The sequence below is a fragment of the Dromiciops gliroides genome, chromosome 1 (genome assembly GCF_019393635.1).
Source record: "Dromiciops gliroides isolate mDroGli1 chromosome 1, mDroGli1.pri, whole genome shotgun sequence".
Classification (NCBI taxonomy): domain Eukaryota; kingdom Metazoa; phylum Chordata; class Mammalia; order Microbiotheria; family Microbiotheriidae; genus Dromiciops; species Dromiciops gliroides.
The window spans coordinates 77,340,826-77,362,571 of record NC_057861.1 but is presented as its reverse complement, the minus strand read 5'-3'; the positions used below and the strand labels follow the sequence as shown (position 1 = coordinate 77,362,571).

Below are 21,746 nucleotides of genomic sequence, written 5' to 3'. Positions count from 1 at the left end.
TTGACCCAGGGCAAGTCACTTAATCCTAATTGCCTTAAACATCTGGGGCCATCTCCAGTCATCTTGATATATATCTTGCCACTGGACCCCAGATGGCTCTGGAGGAGACAGTGAGGTGACCTTGCACAGACCTCTCACTTAAAATCCAATTCAGGGCAAGACATGCCATCATCCTGATGTCATGGTCCTCTTCGAGTAGGTTCTCTTTATTTCTAGGTCTATAATACAATGATGAGCCTCTGCTGGCTGCTATCGATCATGTCTTCCCTTTCTAAATGATCATAAATTGTCCCTTTAAGAATCTATTTTAGGGGGCAGCTAGGTGGCACAGTGGATAGAGCACCGGCCCTGGAGTCAGGAGTACCTAAGTTCAAATCCGGCCTCAGACACTTAACACTTACTAGCTGTGTGACCCTGGGCAAGTCACTTAACCCCCAGTGTCCCGCTTAAAAAAAAAAAAATTTAAAAAGAAGAAGAAATGAGGGGCAGCTAGGTGGCACAATGGATAAAGCAGGAGCCCTGGATTCAGGAGGACCTGAGTTCAAATCCGGCCTCAGACACTTACTAGCTGTGTGACTGTGAGCAACTCACTTAACCCTCATTGCCCTACCAAAAAGACAACAACAACAACAAAAAAGAAGAAATGAGATGGCCAAACGTATGGGACCTACCTTGCTGGGCTATTATGAAGAAAATTCTCTGTCAAGTTTAAGGTACTATATACAGATTATGATGAACAGGATACTATCAGAGAAATCTGGAATTACCTACATGAACTGAAGCAGAGTGAAATGTACTGTATACAAAATAACAGCAATAGTGTAAGATGATCTGCTGGGAAGTATGTGGTTATTTTCAGCAAGGCAATGATCCAATATAACCCTGAAGGACTTATGAAAATGGCAACCCATCTACAGAGAAAGAACTGATAGTATCTTAAAACAGATGGAAACACATTTTTTTTTCTTTTTTTTTTCTTCTCCTCTTTGACAATTCCTCAATCTGAAGGGTTGTTTTTTTTTTGTGGGGCAGTAAGGGTTAAGTGACTTTCCCAGGGTCACACAGCTAGTTAAGTGTCAAGTGTCTGAGGTTGGACTTGAACTCAAGTACTCCTGAATCCAGGGCCGGTGCTTTATCCACTGTGCCACCTAGCCACTCCCTAGTTTTGGGGGTTTTTGACTGTTTTCTCTCACAATCTAGCTAATGTGGGAATGTTTTCCATGACTACTCATGTATAACTTATTATGAAATGCTTGAATTCTAGTGGGTAGGGGGTGGGAATAGAGGAGGAAAAGAAATTGGAACACAAAGTTGTTAAAAATTGATGTTAAAATCTGTTTTTACATATATTTTGGAAAATAAAATTCTATTCAATTAAAAAAAAAGAAAAAAAAAGAAGAAATGAGAGAGCAGCTAGGTGGTACAGTGGATAAAGCACTGGCTGGGATTCAGGAGAACCTGAATTCAAATCCATCCTAAGACACTTGATACTAGTTAAGTGAACAAGTCACTTAACCCTCAGTGCCCCACAAAAAAAAGAAGAAATGATTTGCTCGAGGTCATACAGGTAATATACAGGAGAGCTGTGATTTGAACTCAGGACCTCTCACTCTAAACCCAAAATTCTCTTCACTATCCCATGCTGGCATCCATAGTTCATGTCTAAGGTGGAATTTGAACTCAGTTCTCTTACCACTCTACTTGTACCACTCCTCTTCCCTTCTTCCCTCCCTTTGTAGGCTCTTCTTCCTGCCTCAGGACACACTGAATGTAATTTAATCCTTTTTGGATTGAAGTTCATCATTTAGCTTTTTTTTCCCCTGGGCTGGATATTATCAGGTTGTGCTCACAGAGACTGCAGTCTATGGAGCTTGGACACTAATTGGCCCTAAAAGTTTGGGCTTTGAGTTTTTTTTTGTTTGTCTATTCAGGTTTTTTTCTTCTCTTTGTTGTCTGTCTGCTCTTCTAAGTGCTATCTGTGAATAGCATCCAGGCTCTAACAGTGCTTAAAAATACTTCAAAAATACCAAGCAGGTTAGAATTGTATGTAAAGAAGGTCTAAGCAAGCTTTGATTAAGGGACTTGAATTTTAGTGAGTTCAGTTGTAAACTGCAGTCTCAATTTTGGCAGCAGTTGAATCCAGGTAGCAGCAAAGTGAAGTAACTAATGGACTCAGTTCCTCTCATTCATTTGTATTTTGAAAGAAGAGTTGGTTAACCCAAGTCAATTTCTAATTAGTGAAAAGGGTGAGAGACATAGGACAAATTGGTTTTTTGGTGGTTTTGGGGGGGGGCTGGGAAATTGGGGTTAAGTGACTTGCCTAGGGTCACAGAGCTAGTAAATGTCAAGTGTATGAGACCGAATTTGAACTCAGGTCCTCCTGAATCCAGGGCCAGCACTCTATCCACTGCGCCACCTAGCAGCCCCGACAAATTGAATTTTAAGAGTAAACTTTCTTAGGGTCCTTTACCTCTTCCAAGCTGTTGCCATACTCAGGAAAGTAAAGAAAGGGGGTCAGTATATTTACTCTGACCCTACTTCTATTTCATTTCAAAAAAGCCTTTTTAAATTTCCATTTTATTGGAAAGCTGAAGTATGCCCAGAGGGCTTACCCAAGGTAATCCAGCAAGTGTATCCATTAGCTGTAAGGGCATCTAAAGAGGGAATTAATGGGGGGAGAGGGGGAGTGTAACATATATGGATAGTTTCTACTTTTAAGGAGTTTCATCATGTAACATGTCCAAGGGAAATATTTGCTGAGTAACTTCCCATTTAGGGCCCTAAAGGAATCTCTGAGTCTTGAGGAAAGGATTCTTCAGAGTCAAGTTTTAGGAGTTTAGGAGTGAGATAGTCAGTCAAAGGAAGCTCCTAGGAGGAAGCTGCGTCTAGCCCCTGCCTACTCCCTGCTCTGCCAAGGGAAATAGAGTATCCCTTCATCTCCCCTTTCATTGAAAAAACAGGAGAGGAACAGGACATTTAATTCTTTTTGCATTGGGATAGGGGAGGGCCTTAATAGCTAATTAGCATTTACATAGTGCCATAAGGCTGGCAAAGTGCTTTATATTTGGTATTTATCTCATTTGATCCTCACAACCACCCTGTTGAGATAGGTGCTGTTATCACCATTTTATAGTTGGGGGAACTGAGGCTGAAAAAGGTTCAGTGATTTGGCCAGGGTCACACAACTAGGATTTCAACTTAGCTCTTTCTGATTCCAAGTCTAGGATTCTCTGAGGCCATAGATTACCTCAATAATAGCTAACATTTATTATTTTTTTAAAAGGGGGGGAGGGGCAGCTAGATGGCGCAGTGGTTAAGCACCGGCCCTGGATTCAGGAGTACCTGAGTTCAAATCCGGCCTCAGACACTTGACACTTACTAGCTGCGTGACCCTGGGCAAGTCACTTAACCCCCATTGCCCTGCAAAAACAACAACAAAAACCATTTATTATGTGTGCCAGAGGGCAGCTGGGTGGCACAGGGACAGAGTTGTGTGACCCTGGGTAAGTCACGTAATCCTGTTTACCTGTTTCCTCCCCTGTAAAGTGAGCTGGAGAAGCAAACAGCAAACCACTCCAGTATCTTTGCCAAGAAAAGCCCAAATGAGGTCACAAAGAGCCAGACATGCCTGAACGATACTATGTGCCAGGTACACTGTTAAGTGCTTGCCAATTAACTCATTTGAGCCTCACACAAACTCTGAGAGGTAGGAGATATTATTATCCTCATTTTACAGGTAAGGAGACTGAGGCAGACAGAACTTAAGTGGCCTGCTCAGAGTCACACAGCAAGTGAGGCTGGATTTGAATACTGGTTTTCCTGACTTCAGCCCCCCTCCCCCCCCCACATCTGCTGTACTACCTAGCTGCTTTAAGGCGTCAGGAGACCCAGTTCTTTTAATAAAAAATCTTTATTTATATCCATTATTTCCCAATACCTCTCTCCCTCAACCTGAGAGCCCTAATTTATAACAAAGAATACAAGAAAAAAAGTTACAAAACGAGACATCAACCTAATCTAACATGATATGCACCTTTACACAGCTATGGTTCTCTATCTCTTCAAATAAGGGGAAGAGCTGCATTCTCCTAACTCCTCTTGTGGTCCAAATTTGGTGAGCCAGCTTCTTGCTGAGCCCTTCCGTTTTGCTCTGTGACATCAAGTAGGTTTAACTACCCTCTCTTAGTTGTCTCCTCTTCTAGTATGCCTCCCTCTCACAAAGAACTTCCCTAGGATACAGGCTGGTCCGTTTGAGCCAGGGCTCAGAATTATTTCCCTAGAAAACAGATTGGATTTCCTGGTAGTTGACCAGCGTACCCTACAATCCCTAGTGTGCTTTCTTCATTTCTCCCTGTTCAGTATACAATCTCCACCGTCACGTTCTACTCTTCCAATTCGGACTACGATTCCCAGAATACAATGTCACCTGTGCACGGCTTTCGGACTATTCCCAGCATGCCATTGCGGTTCTCCCGGGGCTGATTGCCATTCCCAGAATGACTCGGGGCCGCATGCGCAAGGACTCTGGGTGCGGGGAGGCGGAGCTCGGGGCTGACAGACCGAGCTGTCTGGGAGTCACCGTCCCCGTCAGGCTCCTTGGAGTCCCGCTGGGCTGCTAACCAATGGCGGGGCTGCTAACCAATGGCGGAGCTGCGCGCGCGCACGGAGGCGGGGCCGCCGGCGGAGCGCGGGAAGCCACAGGCAGCGAGGGAAGACTGGGTGGTATGTTGTTGCTGCTGCGGCTGCCGGCGCCGCGGCATCTCCCTGGACAGGCTGACGGGGAGGCTGGGACATGAGCGAAGAACGGGAGATTCGCCGTGAGTGAAGGGGAGCGGGAAAGGGCGGGATCGTGGGCCCGCGAGACACCGTCTTCCCGTTCCGGTCATCCCCTTGCTCCTCGTACCTTCCTCCTCTGTTCCCTCACTCCCTACCCCACCCCCACCCCCACCCCCTTCCCACCCTCCCCCATCCCCACCCCCATCCGGCCTTATAGTCTCAGACCTTCCTTCCGTCCCCTCCTGATTTCCTCCTGTGCCCTCACTCATTTCTTCCGTGTTCTCCCGCTCACTTCCTCATGGCTTCCCTGTCTCCCTCCACTCACTTCTCCCTTGTCCCTGTGCCTCACTTCCCACCACCCTGCCAGTCCCCCCCCCAATCATTTATCCAGTATCCCAACCTTCTCACTTTCTTGTGTCCCCGCAGGTCTTCCCCCTGTCTCCTCCCTCTCACCCACTTATGTGCCACCTTTGACCATCTCCCCTCCACTAACTCCCCTACTTTCTTTTTTTTTTTTTAACTTGTAGCAGTGAGTTTATTTTTTCCCCCTTAAGTATTTTTTTTTTAATGTATAAGGTATTTTATTTTTTCCGTTACATGTAAAGATAGTTCTCAACTTTTGTTTATACAAGCTTTACAATTTCAGATTTTTCTCCCTCCCTCCCCCCTCCCCTAGACAGCAGGTAATCTGATATAGGTTATGTCTATGTATCTCTATACATATAGATATAGATATAGATATATACACACACATATATATACACATAATAACATTAATCCTATTTCTGCATTAATTCTGTTACAAGAGAAAGAATCAGAGCAGTGATGCAAAACCTCAAAATAGAAAAAAAAAACAACAGCACCCAAAACAAAAGAAATAATATTGTTCAATCAGCATCTATACTCCACAGTTCTTTTTTTTTTTCTTGGATTTGGAGAACTCCCCTACTTTCTCATTCACTTTCCCCATGTCTTCTGTGACCTAGTCCCTTCTGCCCTGTCTCCCCTTTTCCCCTTCCAACCATATCCCCATATCCACTTAGATCTTCCTCCCATTTCCCTTTGTTTCTTCTGATCTTCGCCCTTTTGTCCCCTCTGTCATGTCATTTTGGAGGGGACAGCGTTTCTCTGACACCTTCCCCATGATGCCCACCTCTTCCCCAAATATGTCCTTCTAGATCTCATCTCTCATGTTACCTCAGAATATCAAACATACCTCTTTTTTTCTTTTTTAAAGGTTTAAATTGGGTACACTCACCCCCATTTATTTTTTGTTCTTTTCAATGACGTTTGAAAGGAAAAGGTTGAATCCACTAAGGAAACTAATTTTTTTTAAAATAAGCATTGAGTTCCAAATTTTATCTCCACTTTCCCTCTCTACCCTTTCCCCTCACTGAGGTGGTAAGCAATCAGATATAGGTTATACATGTGCAATTATGTAAAACATTTCCGTATTAGTCATTTTTTACAAAAAGACTAATTAAAGAAAAAAATGAAAGTGAAAGATAGCATGCTTCAGTCTGTGTTCAGTCAATATCATTTCTTTCTTTGAAGGTGGATAGTATGTTTCATAATTAGTCCTTTGGGATTTCTTGGATCTTTGTATTGCTGAGAATAGTTGTCATTCACAGTTCTTCATCAAACAATATTGCTGTCACTGTGCACAACTTTCTCCTGGTTCTGCTCACTTCACTATATATCGGTTCATCCATCTTCCTTGTCATTTCTTATAGCACAATGATATTCCATTACAATCATATAACATCTTGTTTAACCATTCCCCAATTGATGGGCATCCCTTTGGTTTCCACTTCTTAGTCATCACAAGAAGAGCTGCTGTAAATATTTTTTGTACAAATAGGTCTTTTTCTCTTTTTTGGGGTATCTTTGAGATATAAATCTAGCTGTGGTGTTACTGGATCAAAGGGTATACATGGTTTCATTGTCTTTTGGGCATAGTTAGAAATTGTTCTCTAGAATGGTTGGATCAGTTCACAACTCCACCAACAATGCATTAATGTTCCAATTTTCCCACATTCCCTCCAACATTTTCCTTTTTTGTTATATAGCCACTCCTAATCGTTGTGAGGTGGTACCTCAGATTTGTTTTAATTTTCATTTCTTTGATTAATAAGGATTTAGAGCATTTTTTCATATGAATATAGATGGCTTTGATTTCTTTGTTTGAAAACTGCCTGTTCATATCCTTTGAACATTTATCAGTTGGAGAATGACTTATATTCTTATAAATTTGACTCATTTCTCTCTATATTTGAGAAATGAGGCCTTTATATGCTTGTTGCAAAAAGTCTTTCCCAGTTTTCCAGCTTTCTTTATAATTTGGTTGCATTGCTTTTGTTTGTACAAGAGCTTTTTAATTTTATATAATCAAAATTAATCTATATTATGTAATGCTCTCTATATCTTCTTTGGTCCTAACTTCTTCCCCTGTCCAAAAATCTGACAGATAAAACCATATCCATGCTCTTTTTTGTTTGTTTTTTTTGCTTTTTGGGGTTTTTTGTTTTGTTTTGCGGAGCAATGAGGGTTAAGTGACATTGCCCAGGGCACACAGCTAGTAAGTGTCAAGTGTCTGAAGCCGAAATTGGAAACTCAGGTCCTCCTGAATCCACAGCCAGTGCTTTAAACCACTGTGTCACCTAGCTGCCCCCCCCCCCTAAGCTCTGTTAATTTGCTTGTGGTATCACCCTTTATGTGTAAATCATGGATCAATTTTGACCTTATTCAAGTACATAAATGCTAGTTATTAGTATTATTTTTAATATTCATTGTATCTTTTGTTTTAAAAACCCTTACACTTCTCAGTATATTCCTTCACCACCTCCTTCTCTTTGTAGAACCTTTTTTTTTTTTTTTTTAGTGAGGCAGTTGGGGTTAAGTGACTTGCCCAGGGTCACACAGCTAGTAAGTGTTAAGCGTCTGAGGTCAGATTTGAACTCAGGTACTCCTGACTCCAGAGCTGGTGCTCTATCCACTGTGCCACCTAGCTGCCCCATGAGGCATTTCTTATATAGCAGAGAATAAAAAAGAGACTGAATTTGAACTTAGGTCAGTCCAGTACTCACTCTATCCACTGAGCCACCTAGGTCCCATAAGGATTGTGTGGTGGTGGTGGGGGCATTATTTGAAGCTTTCAATCCTCTCCCCCAGAGTTAAACAAGGCCAAGGCCAAGGCCCAGAAGAATGGACAGCTGAAAGAGGTGGCTGTGCTCTGCAATCAGCTGGGGGAGATTTTGGCTAGCCTTGGTAAGTATTACTTTAGACAGTCAAGTCACTGCCTGTAAGGGATGGGGTGGAGTGTCATAGTTTGGGTTATCAGGCTTTTCCTTCCTGCTAAATGGAGAGGTAGAACTAAATAACTTCTCTTCACCTGTGGCTCAGCTAAGTTCCTGCTAACACCATCCTGGCTATAGGAGGGAAAATAGACACATCTTTCTTCCTGGCCCTTTCTTGAGGTTCCTTGGGGTTTCACGCTGGCAGTTTGGGTGTAGGTTGAGAGTCAGGGAGTCAGTGGTAACTTTCGCAGTGGCCTCAGAACCAAGTTTGACTTAGAGTTTGGGAAATATAATGATGGATTGAATCATAATGTTGAAAGGTATATTGGAGGTGATTCAGGGCAACCCTTAACTGTACAGGAATTCCCTCTATAACACCCCAGACAAGTAGACATTCAGCCCCTACTTGAATACCTTCAGTGACAAGGAACGTACTATCTCCTGAAGCATTGTGTGCCACTTTTGTTTTTTGGTGTGTTTTTTTTTTTTTGGTGAGGCAATTGGGGTTAAGTGACTTGCCCAGGGTCACACAGCTAGTAAGTGTTAAGTGTCTGAGGCCGGATTTGAACTCAGGTCCTCCTGAATCCAGGGCTGGTACTCTATTCACTGCACTACCTAGCTGCCCCCGTGTGCCACTTTTGGACAGATCTGATTGTTAGGAAAGGAAGGAAGGAAGATTGATTCCGCAAACAGTGGGGAGGCATAGCCATATCCTCATAGAGCTTTGGGTCTAATGGGGGAATTATCCCATGAACTTGGAGTGTTCCTTGAGGGAAGACAGTTCCACCATTAGTGGATCCATGGTCTAACTTAGAGAGAAGCAGACTATAAACAGAATCAATAACTATTTCATACTATAATCATAATGATGGTGCATTGAATGAGGAAGAGGCCAAGTATTGTGTTGGTAGCTTGGTGAGTGCTTCCTGGAGAAGGTGACAACGAGAAAAAAAAACATGATGTAGAAGAAAGGAATAAGGAATAAGAGGAAGTGGGCATCTCTGGGCATCTTGGTCAGTGAGCAGAGGCTTGAGATGAGAGAACAGGATTGATTGGGGGACCCCCTGGATGAAAGTAGTTTGAGGGAGGAATTCATCAGACAGACTAGTCAGGGATTTTTGTCAATTTGTATTTGTCCTACAGCCTGAAAAGGCCATTGTGACTATGGAGAGTGCTATACATAGGCAGCAATTTTCCCTGTTATGTACTGAGCATTTTGGAAGATAGGGGGGAACTAGAGAAGGTGATGGGCCAGACCTAAGGTGAAGTGAACCCATGTGAGATCTAACCCTGCTGCCTGAGCATCATGGGGTCAGATGGATGGGACAGCACCCTAGACTACAGGCAGTATCTGTCCTTTTGTGCATCCTGCCTCCTCTCCCTACCCCAGCTTGACAAGGGTCTCTCCTTTTCCCTGGGCTGATCCAGGCAGCTACAGGGAAGCACTGGCTGAGCATCAACAGGAGCTTCATCTTCTGGAAATCACTGGGGATGTGCTGGGATGTGCTGTGGCCCACCGAAAGATCGGAGAGCGGTTGGCAGAGCTGGAGGATTACACAGCTGCCCTGAAGGTGGGAACCCTTTGGTGAGATGCCAATAGGTGTGGAGCAGGAAGCCTTTCCCTTATCCCTTCCCTGATCCTGCCCAGCACAGAGCTCAGAAGAAACACTTAAATTGTGCTTGGAGTGTCATACAGCAGCCATTCCCCGTATTTGGAGAGTGCTTGGATGAGACAAAGAGACATGACTTTGCTTTTGGGAGGTGACTATCTATGCCTTCCCCCTGAAGGAGGAAATCATTAGCTAGTCTATAATCTTTGGAGTTGAGACTTAATCAGCAGTAGTTGATTGGTATCTAATATATAGTAAGCATTGAATCTGACTATGCTATTAAAGTTATATTCAAAACCAAGAGGGCCCTTAGTCATTCATTGAGTCCAATTTGATATCGAGAGAAAGGAAGGCACTTGGCTTAAACTTACATATTGAGGAGCAGCTGGGTAGCACAGTGGATAAAGCACTGGCCCTGGATTCAGGAGAACCTGAGTTCAAATCCAGCCTCAGACACTTGGCACTTACTAGCTATGTGACCCTGGGCAAGTCACTTAACCCTCACTGCCCTGTAAAAAAAAAAAGTTTACATATTGAATTTGAGTTATTAGAATTGGGACTCCTTGGTCCAACACACCTTCCCCTCTACTAAGAATAAAAAAACTTTTTTAACCTTGGCCTTAATTTTTGTCTTCCTTACATATGTTATATAGTTGATGGGATATTAATGTAGAGCCCTTTTTTCATCTCCATTCAGTTGCTTGAGTTATTGAGGCTACTAGAATAAGCTAAACTTATCCTAGCATAGGTCCTTGCATATATAGCAGATACTCAAATAAATGCTTGTTGACTTGCGTAAGTTTTCTAGAAGGGAGGAGGAAGTTGTGGGAACTGAAGAATCTGTCCTTTTATTGCTATATATTTTTTGTTTGGAAAGGTGTAAGTCTGAGTGCTGTGTGTGTGTGTGTGTGTGTGTGTGTGTGTGAGTGTGAGTGAGAGAGAACTTAGAATTGATTGCTTCACTTTATCCCTAGCACCAGCATCGTCATTTAGAGTTGGCACAGGCCTCGTCCAGCTACATCGAGCAGCAGAGGGCCTGGGCAACCATTGGCCGAACCCATCTGGCCAGCTATGACCACAGCCAATCAGTTGATGCACTCCTGCAGGCACAGACTGCCTTTGAAAAGAGCTTGGCAATAGTGGATGAGAAGTTAGAGGGTGAGTTCCCACGAGGATAGCAAAGGCAGGGGAGGACTACCTCCTGCTCCAAGATAGGGTTTGGGACAGCAAGAACACCTGATTATCCATCGTCCAGCTTCCTAAGATGGAGGGCAGAGGAAGTGCTTTAGGATCCTGACCTGTTCTTCAGCCATGAAGAAGGGATGACATCAGTCTCCTTAATTTGGTGACATTCCTCAGCCTCCTGTGTCTGTTAGAACTACCTACCTGTCAGCCTCTAAGTACTTGACCTTGGAAAGGTAGCTATTAGCAGGGGAGACCCACTGGTTTCATTGTTCCTTGAGTCAGGCAGAGAGAAATTTCCATTTTCCAAGTGGGAAATGAGAGCCTTGTACAAAGCCCTTGAAAGTTATAATAAAGAATATGTATGACCTTTACCTGTAGTGAATCCCTCATCTGAGGTGGGGAAATAGTCCCCACATTTGTTAAAACTCCTGACCTATAAGGAAAGATCTAGTCCCTGGTCTGATGGGGGAGACTTGTAGAGTGTGTCTTCTAAGACAGGAAATAATAGCCCTACTATCTATCACCAAATGCAAATGAAATTTAAATTTTTCCATGCCTCATTTGTCGGGGAGGGGCAGGGATAATCTCAAAAAGATTAATGATGGAAGTATATTGAGGAAAGGGAGCAGGGATTATACTTGGTGTTTGAAAAATGGGCAGGGTAAATTGGAGACTTTGGGAGGAGAATGGACGGAGCCATTGAGGGTTTGGGTTGGGGGATTTCTTTTAGGAGTCCTGACCCAGCAGGAACTGAGTGAGATGAGGACCCGTCTCTACCTCAACTTGGGCCTTACCTTTGACAGTCTGAAGGAGCCAGCCCTGTGCAGTGACTATATAAAGAAGAGCATCTTTCTTTCTGAGTAAGCCTCTTATCCCTAAGGCCCCTTCTGCCAGACTAGTCCTGTGAATGGGGTACTTCAAAGTAGAGTTCCAAGAGATTGGGACAGTTGGGGGAATCATTCCTTTAGGAGAGAACTTATTTATTTAGAATTTTATTTTTTCCCCCAATTACATGTAAAAACAATTTTAACATTCATTTAAAAAATTTTGTATTCCAAATTCTCTTCCTCTCTCCCTCCCCTCCCTTAAGAATGCAAAGAGGGGCAGCTAGGTGGCGCAGTGGATAGAGCACCGGCCCTGGAGTCAAGAGTACCTGAGTTCAAATGCAGCCTCAGACACTTAACACTTACTAGCTGTGTGACCCTGGGCAAGTCACTTAACCCCCATTGCCCTGCAAAAAAAAGAATGCAAACAATTCCATATAAGTTATACATATATAGTCATGCAAAAAACATTTTCACATTAGTCAGGTTGTGAAAGAAAAGAGACAAAAAAAAAACTTAAGAAAAGGAAACTAAAAAAAAAGTTATGCTTCAATCTATATTTGGACACCATCAGTTTTTTCTCTGGAGATGGATCAAATTTTTCCTAAGTCCTTCTGAGTTGTCCTGGATCATTGTATTGCTGAGAATAGCTAAGTCATTCTTAGCTGATCATCTTACAATACTGCTGTTACTTTGTATACAGTACATCTCACTTTGCATCAGCTCATATAAATCTTTCCAGGTTGTTTTGAGAGCATCCTGCTCATCATTTCTTGTAGCACAATAGTGTTCCATCATAATCTCCTCCCGCAATTTGTTTGGCCATTCCCCAATTGATGGGCATCTCCTCAATTTCTAATTCTTCGCACCAGAAAAGTGTTGTCATAATATTTTTTGTACATATAGGTCCTTTAACTTTTTGTTTTTTATCTCTTTTTGGATACCAACTTAGTAGTAGTATTACTAGGTCAAAGAGTATGCCTGGTTTTATAGCCCTTTGGCCATAGGGAACTTACTGATTCTTAAAAAGGTTGCACTCCCTGCCCCAGGATTTGAGACTGGTCAATGAAACAGCTTTGTCTAAGTATTCAAAAAATACCTTTTGTGAAGCAGTTTATTTCAATAAACATTTGTTGTATACAGGACATTGTGCTAGACATTGGGAAGATAGCATTTCAGTAAGTTGGTTTGTTTTTGGTTTTTTTTTGGCGGGGCAATGAGGGTTAAGTGACTTGCTCAGGGTCATACAGCTAGTAAGTGTCAAGTGTCTGAGGTCAGATTTGAACTCAGGTCCTCCTGAATCCAGGGCTGGTGCTTTATCTACTGTGCCACCTAGCTGCCCCTCAGTAAGATTTTTAAATTGGGGGAATAAAGCACAAACACTGAGAACTATATTACACCAAATTACATTATAAGTGTATTAGAAAGGCATAGCACAAAGTATAATGTGAGATCTAATGGGGAAGGTTGTTACTGATGGCAAAATGTCAGCTTGCTAGAAGAGGTAGCATTGAGCTAGGCTTTCAAAGAAAGACAGGAATTCAGGGAGTGGAGAAGTGGAGAATTAGAAGCATAGAAGAAAATTAAAGTTTTCAAACATGTCCAGTACCTGAATTAGCTTTTTTTGACTAAACTTATTTATTACAAGGGATGACTTCTGTTTAGGGAGGTGAGGAGTTGGTGGGTAGTAATGGAAAAAAGAAAAATGGAAAAAATCAATGAAACAAAAAATACCCCAAAAAGAGCAGAAAGATGTTTAGAAAGGTACACAGGCAAGCAGGATGGCTTTGTTACTATCAATCACGCTAAATTTAATATGCATTGATATTCAGTTAATAATCCTCTACATGCCTACTATGTGCCTGGCATTGTGCTGCAGGCTGTCAGTAGAAAGACAGATGACAGTTCCTGCTTTCAGGGAGCTCATCTAAAAAGAGTCTGTATGTAACAAGTTCATGGTTTCCTATACAGTCCTCGTTTTCTGTGTGTCCTGAGAGATTTGTGTAAGTCCATAAATTAAAAGGGAAATTCTTCTTTATAGGAGAGGAAGTAGCACAAGTAGAGTCCTAGAGGCATTGGGACAGTAATGCAGGTTATATGGAGTATAAAGTGTGGCCAAACAGCAGGTATCTTCTTTGGTCTGAGCCATGAGAGTAGAGCAGAGCAGGGAGATCTTTGAGTGTCTATGAGTCCTACTTTCTTCTTACAGGCAAAATCGGCTACATGAGGACCTTTTTCGTGCTCGCTACAACCTGGGCACTATTCACTGGCGGGGTGGGCAGCACTCCAAGGCCATGCGTTGCCTGGAGGGAGCACGGGAATGTGCCCGAATCATGAAGAGGAAGTTCATGGAAAGCGAGTGTTGTGTTGTTGTTGCCCAGGTAATCAACAGTTGCTTAGGGCCCATTTCTGCCCCAGTCCATAGTTTGATGTCTGTGGGCATCATGTCCTTCTGAGACCATAGGACAAGTTAGTCACTGTGTCTCCATGTTCTCTCTTAGGGATATCTCAAAAGTTTGGGAAGGGTGAGGTACCAACCAGGTCAAGGATTTGAACATTTTTCTTTATTTTTCAGATCCTCCAGGACTTAGGAGATTTTGTGGCTGCCAAGAGGGCCCTAAAGAAGGCCTACAGACTAGGCTCCCAGCAGCCCAAACAGCGGTACACAATCTGCAGAAGTCTCAAGTACGGTGAGGCTTGAATTTAATTGCTTCCAAGGGTACTGGGCTGGGCTCCTTCCTTCCCCTTCAGATATCTGACCTGGCAACACAATATATTAGAAAGAATTCTTTGGGGCAGCTAGGTGGGTCCTGGATTCAGGAGGACCTGAGTTCAAATCCAGCCTCAGACACTTAAAACTTACTAGCTGTGTGACCATGGGTAAGTCACTTAACCCCAATTGCCCCCACCCAAAAAAAACCCCAACAAAACCATCCTGAGAAAGAATATTTGGGAACCAAGAAACCAAGGTCCTAGTCCTAGCTCTCTCTAACTTGCTAGAGAAGCATCATAGTATAGTAGGAAAAACACTGTATGAGACCATGGTTCTAAGTCTGTCTCTGGCTCTTAATACATGTGTGGCCTTGGGCAGGTAAAAATGAAGATGATGATAGATGCTTTGGCTACTTTCAAGACAGATAAATGATTAGTGGATGTGAAAGCACACTGTGGAGGGATGTTGAGGATAATGAGAATGGTGTGTCACCCTTCCTTAAGGGGGCAGTATTGTGCAGTGGAATGAGCTCTTGATTTGTGATTTGAAGTTTGGCTTTGAGTCGTAATTCTGCCACTTACTGACTGTGAAATTGGCCGAGTCATTTTCTCTCTGAATCTGTTAACCTTTCTCCAAAATGGGGACAATAATACCTACACAAATGCTTAAGGAACTATATCAATGTCGACTTTTTTTTCAATCTATTAAATAGAAGTGATAATACCTTTGCAAGCAACCTCACAGGGTTTGTTGGAATATCACATAAGAAAAATTTGAAAACTAGGAGCCCTTATTATAATCATAATACCTCATTTTCTGGATTCTCCCTCCTCCACATATCCAAGCAGTGCTAAAAGTGGTGAGTCTGCAGCAAAGGCTGGAGGAGGCTGAGCACAGTGATCTACATGAAGCCCTAGGCATCTGTGAGCAGCTTGGGGACCTGTTCTCCAAATCTGGGGACTTCCCCAAGGCAGCTGAGGCCTACCAGAAACAGGTAAGGGAGTGCCCCCAGTAAGCTGGAGTTAAGGGGGTAAAGTTCACCCTTCCATTGTATCAAGGCACATTCCTTTTTGGGCATGGACTTTCTTCAAGAAGTCTTCCAAAATGTACCAGGAGGGAGGTGAACAGAGTTGAGTTGAAGAGTACTCCCAAACTAAGAAAAACAAGAAAGTTGGAGGGCTGTGGATGAGGGATCAGAGAGGACTTCTCCTTATTGGGGCTGCTCCCATCCAGTTGCAGTTTGCCAAATCTCTGAAGATATCAAAGCAGGAGTTGGCTGTCATTCATGTCTCACTGGCTGCCACCTTTGGGGACCTGAAGAACTACAGTCAGGCTGTGGAGCACTATGAGGAGGAGCTGAGGTTACGGAGGGGCAACCCTCTAGAGGTAAACTTTCTTCTTCACACTTGATTCTCTGTTGCCCCCTTCTCCAAGGAATCTCCTTTTACTGACCCTGATTCCACTGAGCCCCATCTCTCCAGCACTTTGGTCCAGTTGTAATTGGTCTCATACTTGGCTATATGGGTTTTTTTTTGTCGTTGTTGGTTTTTTGGTGGGGCAATGCAGGTTAAATGACTTGCCCAGGGTCACACAGCTAGTTAAGTGTCAAGTGTCTGAAGCCGAATTTGAACGCAGGTTCTCCTGAATCCAGGGCTGGTGCTTTATCCACTGTGCCACCTAGCTGCCCCTTATATGTTCTTTTGTATATTTTTTCCTAAACAAGGTCATATAACCTTCTTGAGACCATGAATTCCGCAAAAACAAGTTGAGCCAAAAAAAATACTTGTTAACACTATGCTTCATATTTGTCGTGTACTTAATACTGTGATATATCTCTGTCATTACACCAGAAGGTATTTTTAGGGTAGGAGCAGAGTCTTTTGTTTTCTTGTATCTGTCAATAATTTCTGTGCAAGGTTCTGGGGGTATAAAGAAAATGTTTTGTTTGTTTTTTTTAAGTGAGGCAATTGGGGTTAAGTGACTTGCCCAGGGTCACACAGCTAGTAAGTGTTAAGTGTCTGAGGCCAGATTTGAACTCAGGTACTCCTGAATCCAGGGTCAGTGCTCTATCCACTGCACCACCTAGCTGCCCTTCTCTAGGTTTTTGTGACACTACTCTCTCCCACCTATTCCACAGCTTCTCCTCAGCTTTCCTTGCTGGATCTTCAAGGCAGGTTATATCCACTAATTCTGGTTGTCCCATGGGGCTCTGTCCTGGTCCTTCCTCTCCCTCTAATTTATTTTACTTGGTGATTTCATCTGGTCCCATGAATTCAATTATCATCTCTAAGCTGATAATTTTCTAACATTGATTTTTAAAAAATTTTGAGTTCCAAATTCTCTTCTTCCCTCCTGGCCCTTCTGGACCTATTGAGAAGGCAAGCAATATAATTTCAATTATAAATGTAAAGTCATGCAAAGCATATTTCCATATTAGCCATGTTACAAAAGAAAGCATCTCAAAACATCCCCAAGAAAAATAAAGTTAAAAGAAAACCCTTTGCTTCAGTCTGCACTCAGAGTTCAGCAGTTCTCTCTCTGGAGGCATTTTTCATCATGGGTTCTTTGGAATTTTCTTGGATCAGTATCTTGATCAGAGTAGTTAAGTCTTTCACAGTTGTTCATCCTTACAATATTGCTTTTTTGTTTGTTTGTTTTGTTTTTGTTTTTGCTGAGGCAATGGGGGTTAAGTGACTTGCCCAGGGTCACACAGCTAGTAAGTGTTAAGTGTCTGAGGCTGGATTTGAACTCAGGTACTCCTGATTCCAGGGCCGATGCTCTATCCACTGCACCACCTAGTTGCCCCTACAATATTGCTTTTACTGTGTACGATGTTCTCCTGATTCTGCTTACTTCACTTTTTGTCAATTCATATAAGTTTTCCCAGGTTTATCTGAAACCATCCTATTCACTGTTTCTATAGCACAGTGGTACTCCATCATAATCATGTACCACAACTTGTTCAACCATTCCCCAATTGATGAGCATCCCCATACTTTCTAATTTTTTTGCCACCACAAAAACAGCTGCTATAAATATTTTTGTACATATAGGTCCTTTTCTCTTTGATTTCTTTGGGATATAAAAGTAGTAGTGATGTTGCTGGGTCAAAGGGTATGCACAGTTTTATAGACCTTTGACCATAGTTCCAAATTGTTCTCCAGAATGATTGGACCAATGCACAGCTATACCAACAGTGCATCAGTGTCCCCATTTTTCCTCCTTTCCTATGCTGATAATTTTCACATCTGTCCAGCCCTAACCTTTTTGCTGATCTCCAGTTTCATTTCTGTAACAGCCTATTGGACCTCTTGAACTGGATGTCCTGTAAATATTTGAAAATCAGCATATTCAAAACTGAACTCACTTTTCCCCCAAAAAACCCTCCTTTCTTCCTAGTACTATTGAGGGTAACCTTGTTCCAGTCACCTAGGTATGAAACCTAAGGCATTGTCCTTGACACCTCTCTCTCATTGCCTACATTCAAGCTGTTATCAAGACCTTTTGATTTCATCTTTGCAATATCTATTGAACACCATTTCCCCTTCTCTCTTCTGACACTGCTGCCACCCTGGTAAAGACTGTCATTACCTTACATCTTGATTATTGTAGTAGTCTATTGCTTGGTCAGCCTGCCACAGGTCTCTCCTCACTCTAATCCACTTAGCCATCAAAGTGATCTTCCTGAAGTGCAGGTGACCATTTCATCTCCTCCTCTTACTCATAAAATCCAGTGGCTCTCTGCTACATTCAAGATCAAATATAAAATCTTCTATGTAGTATTCAAAGCTTTTCTTAACTTTTTTTTTTTTTTTGGTGGGACAGTGAGGGTTAAGTGACTTGCCCAATGTTACACAGCTAGTAAGTGTCAAGTGTCTGAGCCAGATTTGAACTCAGGTCCTCCTGAATCCAGGGCTGGTGCCTTATCCACTGCTCCACTTAGCTGCCCCATACCTTTTTAATTTCTTATACATTATCCTTACCCTACCCCAGTCCTCCATGTACTCTTTGATCCAGTGACACTGGTCTCCTTCTTCTTCCTTGAACAAAATATCTCCATCTCCTGACTCCAGGCATTTTCTCTGACTTTCCTCCATGCTTGGAATTCTGTTATTCTTAACCTCTGCCTCCTTGCTTGCCTGGTTTCCTTCTAGTCCCAGTTAAATCCCATCTTGTACAAAAAGCATTTCCTAATCCCCCTTAATTCAAGTGCCTTCTCTGTTGTTTTCCTCCTGTTTCTCCCATTAGACTGTGAGTTCCTTAAGAGACTGTCTTTTGCCTTTCTTTTTATCCCTAGCACTTAGCACAGTACTTGGCACAAAGCAGACACTTAACATGTTTTTATTAAGGGAATGGCATTATTAGATCTATGCTTTAGGAATATCACTTGAATGGATAGAGAGGGGAGAAACTTAGAGCATGGAAAGGGCTTTTACATACAGTGACTGGTATAAATGATGACCATCAAGGGGCAGGTAGGTGGCACAATGGATAAAGCACCAGCCCTGGATTCAGGAGGACCTGAGTTCAAATTCAACCCCGAACACTTGACCCTTACCAGCTGTGTGACCCTGGGCAAGTCACTTAACCCTCATTTCTCTGCAAAAAGAAAAAGAAAAGAAAAAAAGAAGATAAATGATGACTATCTTGGGGAGGCCCTTCCTCAATCTAGGTAACAGAAAGGAGACTGTAAAAAGTTGCTTGGGGTCATGAGTCAGTTCTTGCCTTGGGATGTTAAAAAAAATTTTTTTTTACCCATAACTAATCTGAAAAAAATTATATAACTGGACTTAAGTATAAGAAAAATTATATAACTAGACTTTAAGTATAAGAAAAATTATAACCTTACAAAAATTATAATTTGGGCCATAAGTCCTGCTGCAATCGCCATTCAACTGTAAGAATTCTTTTAACTAGCTTGGGGGTCTTAATTTGACTGGGGGCCTAATCTGGGAACTTTTGACTGGTTAGCTACCTGATTGCTGTTAATTTATATGGGCCCTTTAAAAATTTCTCCCCACTGTTCTGCTCCCAAATTGATAAGCAAAGGATTAAGAAGTTCTTAATTAAATAATCAAAGAAGAGTTTATTTATAAAAATCAACGTAAAAGATAAGGGCAAAGAAATGTAAATTATATGACCTGGCTGCTTTTAATATAAGGGCTGTTGGGCAGCTAGGTGTTGCAGTGGATAGAGTCAGCACTGGAGTCAGGAGGACCCAAGTTCAAATCTGGCCTCAGACATTTGACAACTTACTAGCTGTGTGACCCTGGGCAAGTCACTTAACCCCAGTTGCCTCACCAAAAAAATAATAATAATAAGGGCTGTTGCTGCCTCTTGCCTGAGGGTCTGCTGCTTGGACCAGCTTGCCTCCAGTTCTCTCCAACTTTCACTCTTTTTCACCTAGCTCCCCTGCTTCACTTTCACTGCCCCACTCCTTTCTTCTAACTCCAGGCCCCCTTTCGCTTTGTCGACCCCCCCATACCGTCTAACTTTTCTTTCTGTACTGCTGCGCTGACCCCCTGCATCTCTCTCTCACAGACCTCCTTCCATTCTCTTAGTCCTCCAGTGTCCTCTTTCTGTCCTCCTTCTCTACTGTCTAACTACCCTGGCATATATCTTCCTTCTCTCCCCTCAAACCTCAGGTTCCCTGCGCCCCCGCACAAGCCAAGCTAATCCGCCGGCCGCCCTAATGCCGAGGCCAGGGGCTCGAGTGTCCCATGCGTACCACACCCAGGGCTGGAGGGGCCCGTGTCCCCTTCTGCGTGTCCGGGACCTCCACAAGGGCTGCGCTCAGGGCCTGGCAGAACAAGTCTGGGATCCCCGGGACAGCTTCCCTCAGGGTGGAGGGAGCTGGGGTTCCCTCTAGCTGTCTGCCCACTGGTGTTCTCTAAGGCCCACACGCTTCTTCGCTTGGCCAAGGGGGAGGGGCACCAGCCCCTCTTACACAGAGAAGAACCCTGAGGGCCTAAGGCTTTTTAATCTCAGCCCAAAGGCAGGGTTCCCAAATCACAATAAATTCCCACAGGGACTAGTATGTGTATAGCTGATGGTAAGGTTGCTGTGGGCCCATTTCGGTTTTCTCCTTTCCATGTTCCTAGGAGGCAAAGACCTGGTTGAACATTGCCCTGTCCAAGGAAGAGGCTGGTAAGCCCTATGAGGAGCTGGCACCATGTTTCCAGAGTGCCCTCCATTGTTCACAAGAGGCCAAGAAGCCTTGGCTACAGGTGAGATCTGTGTACAGCCCCACACTCCCTGGACTCCCCAGAGCTCCTTTTTCTCTTGACTGCACTTTCCAGTTTTACTTTTGGGTCCTTCCTCAAGATTCTTACCCATCATGTTTTCCTAGACAGTATGTTCTTAGGATCTCCTGCCCTTCCCAATCCCTACCTTCCTAAGTGTCATAGATTTTTCTCCTTCAGAGTTTGTGAGTCATGGTCCCTGATCCCTGTTACATTCCCCAGCGGCAGGTTCTGCAGCACCTCCATGCTATACAGCTGAAACACCAGCCCCTTGAAGCCCCCAACACCAGTTCCAAGCTGCAGGAGCTGAGCTGTATGGAAGGCTGGAGCCCATCCAAGGATATTGGTGAGGAAGAAGAGGAGGAAGAGGAGCTGGAGAACAGTGAAACCTTGGAAGACAGTGAGGTGGAACTCTCAGAAAGCGGTGAGTGAATGCCCAGGATTATCAGGAATTCAGTCAGAAAGCCTTGGGAAATGTTGGCCACAGGCTGCTGTAGAATTCCAGCTCTGTTGCTCTGCTCAGCCTTCTCACCATCAATACAACTTAACTTGAATATAACTCTACTAGCAGGGACTGTTGCCTCCCCTTTTACTCAGGCCTACCTAGTACAAGGCAAGGCACACAAAAAAGCACTTTAAAATGCATAGTGCAGGGGCAGCTAGGTGGCACAGTGGATAGAGCACCGGCCCTGGAGTCAGGAGTACCTGAGTTCAAATCCGGCCTCAGACACTTAACACTTACTAGCTGTGTGACCCTGGGCAAGTCACTTAACCCCAATTGCCTTACTTTAAAAAAAAATGTTAGTAAAAATGCATGGTGCATCAATTGGTGAGTTTTTATCAGCTATTCTTGATTAAATGCCCATTGGTATAGACTTTGTGGAACAGGGGATATCAATAGCTCTATTCCTTCTGTGAGGGACAGCAGCAAGTGTGTGGCTCTTAGGCATGCTCTGCCTTTGGCTCTCTTCTCTCTGCTCTTCCTTGGTGATCCTTATCCATTGTCTGGGTTTCATCTACCGTACTTAAGCTCCAGCTTTGATTTCTTTCCCAAGCTTGATACCTGAATTTCTATTTCAACATGTACAAAATATAACTTT

The 21,746-nt window shown here is 43.2% G+C and overlaps 1 protein-coding gene across 1 annotated transcript in view; it reads left to right on the top strand.

The window, feature by feature from the left end:
- Positions 1-4,698: 4,698 nt before the first annotated feature.
- Positions 4,699-21,746, top strand: part of TONSL (tonsoku like, DNA repair protein) — a 39,411-nt gene continuing 22,363 nt past the window's right edge. The window contains 11 exon segments of the mRNA XM_043975424.1: positions 4,699-4,817; positions 7,948-8,043; positions 9,501-9,643; positions 10,657-10,840; positions 11,598-11,727; positions 13,901-14,072; positions 14,267-14,381; positions 15,253-15,398; positions 15,638-15,790; positions 20,506-20,631; positions 20,869-21,070. Coding sequence (XP_043831359.1) covers positions 4,793-4,817; positions 7,948-8,043; positions 9,501-9,643; positions 10,657-10,840; positions 11,598-11,727; positions 13,901-14,072; positions 14,267-14,381; positions 15,253-15,398; positions 15,638-15,790; positions 20,506-20,631; positions 20,869-21,070 — 1,492 coding nt within the window. The 5' untranslated portion in view covers positions 4,699-4,792.